The sequence below is a fragment of the Babylonia areolata genome, chromosome 22, assembly GCF_041734735.1.
Source record: "Babylonia areolata isolate BAREFJ2019XMU chromosome 22, ASM4173473v1, whole genome shotgun sequence".
Taxonomy (NCBI): domain Eukaryota; kingdom Metazoa; phylum Mollusca; class Gastropoda; order Neogastropoda; family Buccinidae; genus Babylonia; species Babylonia areolata.
Window position 1 is genome coordinate 21,584,865 of NC_134897.1, and position 10,000 is coordinate 21,594,864.

Consider the following 10,000-nt stretch of genomic DNA (forward strand, 5'->3'; position numbering starts at 1 on the left):
TGTTTGTTGTTGTTGTTGTTTGTTGTTGTTTTTTTTCACTCATCCCCCAGAGGATAACATCACGAAAGAACAGCATCACCACCAACAACAAAATAGAGAGAGAGAGAGAGAGAGAGAGAGAGAGGGGAACAAGAGAACGAACGAACGAACAAATTTGTATTTTTTCCAGGGTACTGATATATAAGCACAATAACAAAGAATGTTGTGTTATTGTGTTTGTTTTTTTGTCGTTTTTATTGTTTTCACCCAGCCCTTGGGTTCAAATTTAGGAAAGCACACACACACACAAAAAAAAAAAATGAAGAGAGAAAATTGAAACAGGAAGATGAGAGGAAGAAATGATGAATGGATTTTCTTTAATGAGGGAAGTGGAATAAACAAGGACCGTGCTTTTTTTTTTCATCCGATCCTCAGGTCAAAGAGAGAGAGTGAGAGGGCGGGGTTGGGGGGGGTATGGGGTAAAAAGAATGAAGAGAAATGATGAAGTGAGAGAGAGAGAGAGAGAGAGAGAGAACAGAGAGAGACAGAGAGACAGGCAGTCAGAGAGGAAGAGAGAGAGAGAGAGAGAGAGAGAGAGAGAGAGAGAGAGAAAGTGAAAGGAGAGAGATGGCTAGATAGATATAAAGATCAAAATGCTCAAAGTACGCATGAAAGAAAATGATAAGAAAAAAAATGTGTTTAAAAAAAAAAAAGAAGAAGAAGAAAACGTGGGAAAATTCCGGGCAGGGGGAGAGCGTTATATTGCACTAACGTCAGAAACAATATTAAGAATAAATTGAAGTCATAAACAATAATTATTAGGAATGTTTTGTTGTTGTTGTTGTTTTTCTTCATGGGATAGGAGAAGGGAGAAAGTTTGTAGATCAGTTCGTGCGTTCACTACACAACAGCCACAAAAAGAGAACAGCATTCCTAATTATTACAAAGAGCGAATGCTATGTTTAAAAAAAAAAAGACTATTTTTTTTTATAATCTTAGCTGGCTTTGTAAGTGTAACTGCATGTGTTCTCTTGATTTACTCAAACATATATATATATATATATATATATATATATATGTGTGTGTGTGTGTGTGTGTGTGTGTGTGTGTGTGTGTGTGTCCTTTTTTGTTTTATTAACTGTACATTTCATGTTTCTTTTCTGAGCATAAGTGCGACCACATGTGAATTTCTCTGTGGGAGGCAAGTAAGCTGACCTGACTTTATTTTGATAAACAGGGCCGTGTAATGCATATCAATGTTTGCTACAACAGTTGTTTTTTTTTTTTGTTTTTGTTTTTGTTTTTTTTTTGTTACCCCCTGGGTAAGCAAGAAAAGAAAACCCTCAAAGATACGTTCGTATCTTCATCCTCGTAATTTCTTTCATTTATTTATTTATTTATTTATTCATTTCCAACCATTCGTTTTCTTTAATTGGGGCAGGTACATGGGGGGAAGGTACGATGATTCTCTGCTAGTCTATGCCTGTCCGTCCTCCTCTGATTTTTTGTTTGTTTGTTTGTCTTTTTTTGTGTGTTTTTTTTGTTTGTTTGTTTGGTTGGTTGGTTGGGTTTTTTTTGTTTCTCGTCGTGTTGTGTTGTGTTTGTTTTGATTCAGGTTTCTTCTGTGAGGAGCCATATTTCGTAATTTGTTTTTATTGATTTTGTTTATTCGAGTGTCTCGCCTTCGTTATTTTATTTGTTTGTTTGTATGTTTGTTTGCTGATTTATTCATTTACTTATTCATTTATTCATCTATCTATCTATTGTTCTGTCTCGTTTTCGGTATTTGTTTAGTTCGTTCGTTCGTGTGTTCGATCGGTAGCTAGTTAGTTGGTCGGTCAGCCAGGCAGGCAGGCAGGCAGTTAGTTAGTCAGTCAGTCATTTAGTTAGTTCGTTAGCTAGCTAGCTAATTAGTTAGTTTGTTAGTTAGCTACTTAGCTAGCTTGTTATTTACCTAGTTAGTTAGCTTGTTAGTTAGCTAGCTAGCTAGCTAGTTAGTTAGTTAGCTAGCTAACTAGTTAGCTAGCTTTTTATTTAGCTAGTTTGTTAGCTAGATGGTTAGTTAGCTTGGTAGCTTGTTAGTTAGCTAGCTAGTTAGCTAGTTAGTTCTCTATGATCGTGCCTCCGTTTATTCATTCAGTTGCTTATTCGTAAGTGTGAGGACCGAGCTCAAACCTCAGAAACAGTTGTTGTTGTCCAGGGCTAGGCTACAAAACAAACAACGACAGCCACATCTCGATGGTTTCTTCTCCAGGGCGCGACATTTTAAAAGGCATGAGTGCGTTGCGTGTGTCCCAACCCCCTACACCCCGCCCCCCACACCTGCCCCATCCATTCCCTTCTCCACCTCCACCACCCTCCCTCTCCCCCCTCCCCCCCATTCCCTCAGGGGTCTAAGGGGCGGGGGCAGGTTGCATGCATGATTATGGAAGAAGCATTCGGATCCGAAGGAATTTTGATGTTCCCAGTAGGATTCCTGGCGAAGATTTTACATCTTGGCTGTTATTATCTTTCTTGCATTATTGTTTCTCTCTCTCTCTCTCTCTCTCTCTCTCTCTCTCTCTCTCTCTCTCTCTCTCTCTCTCTCTCTCTCTTCTGTTCTCTGAGCTGAATTAAAGTATCGTTGTTTTTGTTGTTGTTGTTTAGTTTGGTTTTCCGTGTCTTCATATCTTCATAAATTGGACTTCTGTTTTTTTTGTTGCTTTTTTTCTTTCATTTATTCTTTTTTATATATATATACTTTCTTTTTTGCCGTCTCCTATCGATATGGATTACCCTGCTGTTATGCAGTCGTATTATTTATTGTTCATTTTCATGGGGTGTTTTTTTTGTTTTTTTTTTGTTTTTTGTTTTTCGCTTTCGTCTCCTGTCGAAATGCTTTTTCCCTGCTGCTGTTCAGTCGTCGATTCCTTCATTGCTGTATCTTGTGTTGTGTGTGTTTCATGGGGCCTTCCTCGTTCCTTCGTTTTTCCATCTGAACAGTCATTGCAGTCATGAGCAGTACTACTATAGTACCTACTATAGTAGGCACGTGGAGACGCTGTGGGAGGTTGTTAAACCAATCCGGGTTAGGCGTTGGACTTGTTGTTGCTTGATCCTCCGTTGTTCACCAGCGACCAGGGTTCGAGACCTCGCTTTTTGGGCATGTGTTTGGATTGGAGAAGCACTTTTATTTTTATTCCGATTTGTCCTCACTGCACCCAGGGTGTCAATGGATTACTTGACTTCGGTTGACGGGGAAGGTTAAAGAAAAAATAAACAAACTACAAAACAAAACAAAACAAAACAAGAGAGGCAAGGCCTTCAAGACTCACTTGTGGCAAATTAAGTCCCCTAGCATTAATTACAGAGTAATTTTCCTTTTTTTACTGTCTGCACCAAACGTTTGCAAAATAAATAAAACTTCCATCCTTAGAAAAAGAAGTTCCTGTTTGAACAAAAAATGATATTAATGACTGCTCTTGTTGTTGTGTCAGAATATCAGATCAAAGTGCCAAGTTTAGAGAATACAAAAAATATAAATATATCAGTAAATGCAGTTTGCATATAATTAGGCTTCATTTTTTAAACTTTTTTGTGCTCATCCCAAAGGTGCAATATTGTTTTAAACAAGATGACTGGAAAGAACTGAATTTTTCCTATTCTTATGCCTAATTTGGTGTCAACTGACAAAATATTTGCAGAGAAAATGTCAATGTTAAAGTTCACCACGGACACACACACACACACACACACACACACACACACACACAGAAGCGATATTTTATTGACGGCCCCTAAGCAACATTGAAAAAAAAAAGATAAAGAGAGAGCTGACAGGCAGCAGTAAAGTTACATGGAGAGAGGGAGAGGGAGCTCTTTGGGGGAAAAAATGTTTTGTTTATCTTTAAAACTGTGCGCCAAGGAACGTTCATCACTCCATCAAAGCTGCTTCACTTTATCAAAATACGCACACACTGTTTTGGTTTTGCTTTTGTTTTTTTCTGCTGCTGCTACTGCTGCTGTGCTGCTGCTGCTGCTGCTACTGCTGCTGCTACTGCTGCTACTGCTGCTGCTTTCGGGTATCTTCGCTCACGAAGACGAACCGGAAAAGAGACGGGAGAGAGAACGGAGTTTAAAGGTGAAACAACTGCCGCATCATCCAATGGACAAACAGAGCTAGATATCCCAGGCAACAACAACAACAATCTCTTTGTTTGGGCGTCGGACTGACGAGGATACACATGAAAACAAAGAATGTTGGGGAAACAAAAGCAGCATCCGAGGATTTTATCATTTTAAAAAAACAACAACAAAAAGCTTTGAAAGACCTCCATTTGTGTTTAATTCACAAGCTTTATATATTCACTTGGAATCCTGTGTCGGAAAACCGAGATAAAAATCAGTTTATGATGATGGAACATGTTTGTGTAATTTCCCCGGAGCATTCAGTTGAGAGATCACAGCAACATTTATTGCCCTCGTTCAGTTCGGAGTTTTCCATTCGTAACTGCGTTCTTACTGGTACATTCGAGACAGCATGGTGGTTAAAATAGATAGATAGATAGACGGATGGACGGACGGACGGACAGTTAGACAGACAGACAGACAAACAACAGCAACAACGACGACGACGAAAACGACGACGACGAAAAAGAAAACACACCTCAGATATAATCGGAAGAATAGGCGGACGGACAGACAGACAGACAGACAAACAACATCAATAACAACAACAACAACGACGACGACGACGATGACGACAACGAAAACGAAAATGCACCTCATATATAATCGGATGAATAGACGGACGGACGGACAGACAGACAGACAGACAGGCAGACAAACAACAACAACAACAACGACGACGACAACGACGTCAAAGAAAATACACCTCAGATGTAATCGGAAGAATATGCGGACGGACAGACAGACAGACAGACAGACAGACAACAACAACGTCGACGACAACGAAAAAGAAAATACACCTCAGATATATTCGGAAGAATGGAAGTGGGCGTTCCTTTATAATTACTGTTGCCATTTTCTGCTCCTAATGTCAAAAGCGGCATCCCTTGCCTCGGTTCGTCCAGCTGCTTAATGTAGTTATGCGGCCTTCTGCACCGAGTGTCGGAGTTATTAGTAGAAAAAACATAATCAGAATTTTCTTTTCCTTTCTAATCCCTTAACTGGTGTACCATGGTAAAATGAAATCAGTGTGACATCAAACTTAATTCCGACAGCGACGTTTTGTGCTATTTTTCAGTGATGGAATTGATCTTGCTTGACAAAAGGCAAAAGCTGTTCCAAGTGGAGAGATGGCCTAGATGTAACGCGTCCGCATAGAAAGCGAGAGAATTAGTGCGCGCTCGTTCGAATCACGGCTCTGCCACCGATATTTTCTCCCCCTTCACTATACCTTGAGTGGTGGTCTGGACGCTAGTCATTCGGATGAGACGATAAACCGAGGTCCCGTGTGCAGCATGCACTTAGCGCACGTAAAAGAACCCACGACAACAAAAGGTTTGTTCCTGGAAACATTCTATAGAAAAATCCACTTCGATAGGAAAAACAAATAAAACTCACGCAGGAAAAAATACAAAAAAAATGGGTGGCGCTGTAGTGTAGCGACGCGCGCTCCCTGGGGAGAACAGCCCGAATTTCACACAGAGAAATCTGTTGTGATAAAAAGAAATACAAATACAAATGTAATGATTATATTTGGCCAGTATGCATGAGCTTACATCACAGATTGAGGTAAGTTTACAGTCTGGCCAACTGCCAAGTGGGAGCTGTATTATCACTGGTTTCTCCAATGCAGTGGGAGGTCATTTACAGGTCAAGTCTTTTGTGAAGGACTATGACTCTCAAACTTGGAGGCAAAATTGCGCTGGCTCTTAGCCTTGTGGGGGCCAGCTGGCATTAGGGAACCATCCCGATGCCGATTGTCCTAAAACCCTCTTGGCCGAGAGAGCGGGGATGTGTAACTTGGGCAAGACACTCTCCGCTACAATCGATTTCTAACCCAGATAGTCGGGATAGACGTTAGCTCCTGTGCTGTTCTGATGATCATTATATATATATATATATATATATATATATATATATATATATTATATATATATATATATATATATAATGATTATGTCAGTGCAAATTTTGTCATAAATAAAATGTCGTAATATTTGCATTAAAACAGTGTGTCAAAGAACAACACTTTTCCATCTGTGTTCATGGAATACTAAACACGGATGCATACAGATGATTATGTCTGCATCGGACAGATGGTAACTGTGATTTATTTTATTATTGTCAGTTCCTAACTAATCCCACGTGCTGATTTCTGTTGCAGAAGCGAAGTATGTCCCCACGTACAAGCCAGGCAAGTATTCTCGCTTCGGGATATCTATCTATCTATCTGCCTGTCTAGCTATCTAGCTAGCTATCTGCCTATCTATCTGTGTATCTATCTGTCTGTCTATCTACCTATCTGCCTGTCTAGCTATCTAGATAGCTGGATGCCTATATATGTATCTATCTATGCATATATCTATGTATCTATCTGTCTGTCTGTCTGTCTGTCTGTCTATATATCTATCTGTCTGTCTGTCTATCTGTCTGTCTATCTGTTTGTCTGTCTGTTCATCCATCTATATCTATCTCTATGTATCTCTCTCTCTCTCTCTCTCTCTCTCTCTATATATATATATATATATATATATATATATATATATACACACACACATACATATGTATAATTATAGATAGATAGATATACAGAAAGGGAGAGAGAAAGGAGAGAGAGAGAGAACACAGGAAATCTAAAATTTTCAAAGCAGGTGCATACACATTACCATGGTAAAAAGGGTAACAAAAAGAATTCTTGAATATACAAAGAACGTGATAATTCAGAACATGTAACTGGAAATTTCTTCTTCTTTTTTTTAAAAGTAAAATGCAATGAAGAATGATTTAAACCCGACCTTGTGTCAGCCAGTGCAACCCAAACATTGCGAGCGAAATAAGGTGGAAATTTATTCCAAGAAGGCGTTATTGTAGATGTACGCATTCTTGGTGGATGGCATTCTTCGCTCCATTTTGGCTCCCATGTGTGTTTACGCACGACGTGACGCTATATAATAACCCGGTATTTCTGTTCTGTGGTGTGTGTGAGAGAGAGAGAGAGAGAGAGAGAGAGAGAGAGAGAGAGAGAGAGAGAGAGAGAGAGATAATATGATTCAAGGCATAGAAAGGCAACCGGGGTTTACACCCGTTTACATTTAGACGTGTGTTTGAGAGAAAAATCATAATTATCTTCATGTGTTTTACAACACCCCTCCCCCACAACCACCTCCCCCAACCCATCCCAGTTTGTTTTGTTTTTTGTTGTTGTTTTTTTCCCCAGTTCCTGTGATTTCAGCAGCCTCCCGGCCTATTCCTCGTCGCCAACATCATTAACACTTGGAGCACCTAATCCGTCTTACAGGATTCTGAAAGAAAGAAAGCAACAACGACAAAAAAGTACAACATGTAACAACATGCTCATACTTTCAAAGCTGCATGCTGACCCTGTGAACTTTGAAACACATCGTGAAAGAAAGAGAGAGAAAGAGGGGAACACACACACACACACACACACACACACACACACACACAGACGCGCGTGCGGGGCAGTGACGGAGAAACAGAATTTCAGTTTCAATTTCCAGTAGGTGTCAAAAATCGTGTGGATTGATTCATATGTCCCTCCACAACTGCTTCAAAGTAACAACAACAGCAACAGCAACAACTGCCCGCCTAACTGAAATATTCAACAGCGTTAAACATCAAAAACACCACACTTGAAGCTCAAAAACACCCACTAAACAACATAGTTCATGACACATCATCTTCACCATTAAGCACATTAGGGCAAACAAGACAGAGGATGTCAGCCCTACTGCTTAGTGTATACTCCCTATATTGCAAAAAGAAATAAAAAGGATCAAATGTGGAGTGATGGCCTAGAGGTAACGCGTCCGCCTAGGAAGCGAGAGAATCTGAGCGCGCTGGTTCGAATCAAAGCTCAGCCGCCGATATTTTTCCCCCCCTCCACTAGACCTTGAGTGGTGGTCTGGACGCTAGTCATTCGGATGAGACGGTAAACCGAGGTCCCGTGTGCAGCATGCACTTAGCGCACGTAAAAGAACCCACGGCAACAAAAGGGTTGTTCCTGGCAAAATTATGTAGAAAAAATTCACTTCGATAGGAAAAACAAATAAAACTGCAAGCAGGGAAAAAAAAAGGGGGTGGCGCTGCGGTTTTTGGTAATGGATGGTCCTTATGATTTTTGTTGTTGATGTTGTGATTGTTTTTTCTTCTTCTTTCCTTTTGATTGTGTAGTTGTAGTGTATCTTAGTTCATAATATTTACTTATTATTTTTGTAATCCCCCTTGTCAAAATGGCTGTAAATGCTTTTTGACAAAAAAAAAATCATCCATCAACCACTCTTTATCATCCTCCCATTTTTTTGGTTGGAGGAAGTTAAGAGCGACGGAAGAGAAGTATTGGACTGGGTCACGTCTTCCAGTGTGGATCTCTGGATACACGACATAATTATAAGTGGAGTGATGGCCGAGAGGTAACGCGTCCGCCTAGGAAGCGAGAGAATCTGAGCGCGCTGGTTCGAATCACGGCTCAGCTGCCGATATTTTCTCCCCCTCCACTAGACCTTGAGTGGTAGTCTGGACGCTAGTCATTCGGATGAGACGATAAACCGAGGTCCCGTGTGCTAGCATGCACTTAGCGCACGTAAAAGAACCCACGGCAACAAAAGGCTTGTTCCTGGCAAATTTCCGTAGAAAAATCCACTTCGATAGGAAAAACAAATAAAATTGCACGCAGGAATAAAAAAAAAAAAAAAGGGAGGGCAGGTGCGGGGGGCGCTGTAGTTTAGCGACGCGCTCTCCCTGGGGAGAGCAGCCCGAATTTCACATAGAGAAATCTGTTGTGATAAAACGAAATACAAATACAAATACAGATACCAATAAATTCATCTATCTGTTACCATGGCCATAAAAGCCTATGGGTCGTTTTACCTTTTTTTTCTTTTTTTTTAATTATAAACAACCCATTAATCCTTTGTCGTAAAAAGCAAACCTTCTCCAGAACACAACAGAATAAATGTATAAATCGTTAATCGTTACTCTCCAAATGCGTCCTCAAGATTTAACAACAATCTAAGGAACGTGTAAACGCCAGCACGGTTTATTCTGTGTGTGTGTGTGTGTGTGTGCGCGCGCGCGCGCGCGCGCGCGTGCGTGTGTGTGTATGCGTGCGTGCGTGTGTGTGTGTGTATGTGTGTGTGATGTGTGTGTGTGTGCGTGCGTGCGTGTGTGTGCGTGCGTGCGTGTGTGTGTGTGTGTGTGTGTGTGTGCATGTGAGTGTGTGTGTGTGCGTGTGTGTGCATGTGTGTGTGTGTATGCGCGTGTATGCGTGTGTGTGTGTGTGCGCCTCGTGTGTGTCTGTGCGTTCGTGTGTTTGTGGAGTTTGAGTGTTTCTCTGGAGCATTAATGAATGACACAGGAAACGAATGACAAGGACCAAAAAGAGAAACTCTCATTCGGGTCTTCCAAGGTAGGCAGCCTGTTGCTCATATGACACAACGTGTATAAAGCGCTTCGGGCTTAGTCTGAGCATAGGAAATAATATAAGTATACATATTGTATGTGTGTGTGTGTGTGTGTGCGTGCGTGCGTGCGTGCAGACATCAGGATCAGCGGCTCTCAGTTCGTGGAGAAGGGCAACACCCTGGTGCTGACGTGCAACGCCACGGGCTTTGACTACCCGCCTGACGAACTGGACTGGTTTAAGGACGGCCTCAAGCTGGCCAACACTCACCGCCTTCACCTCCTTAAAGATGTAAGGGGGGCGGGAGGGGGGGGGGTTCTTTTTTTTTTCTTTTTTTTTTCTTTCTTTTTTTTCTGTTGTGGGGGCGTGGGATGGGTGGAGGAGATTGAGGGTGGGGATGTAGGGGGGTGGGGGGGAAGGGTGTGTGGGGTG

General features: G+C 41.2%; 1 protein-coding gene across 1 annotated transcript in view; it reads left to right on the forward strand.

Annotated features, from left to right (window-relative positions):
- LOC143297315 (zwei Ig domain protein zig-8-like) overlaps positions 1-10,000 on the forward strand; it is a 444,742-nt gene that overhangs the window by 421,608 nt on the left and 13,134 nt on the right. The window contains exons 8-9 of the mRNA XM_076609597.1: positions 6,311-6,340; positions 9,705-9,859. Coding sequence (XP_076465712.1) covers positions 6,311-6,340; positions 9,705-9,859 — 185 coding nt within the window. The remainder of the gene's footprint in view (positions 1-6,310; positions 6,341-9,704; positions 9,860-10,000) is intronic.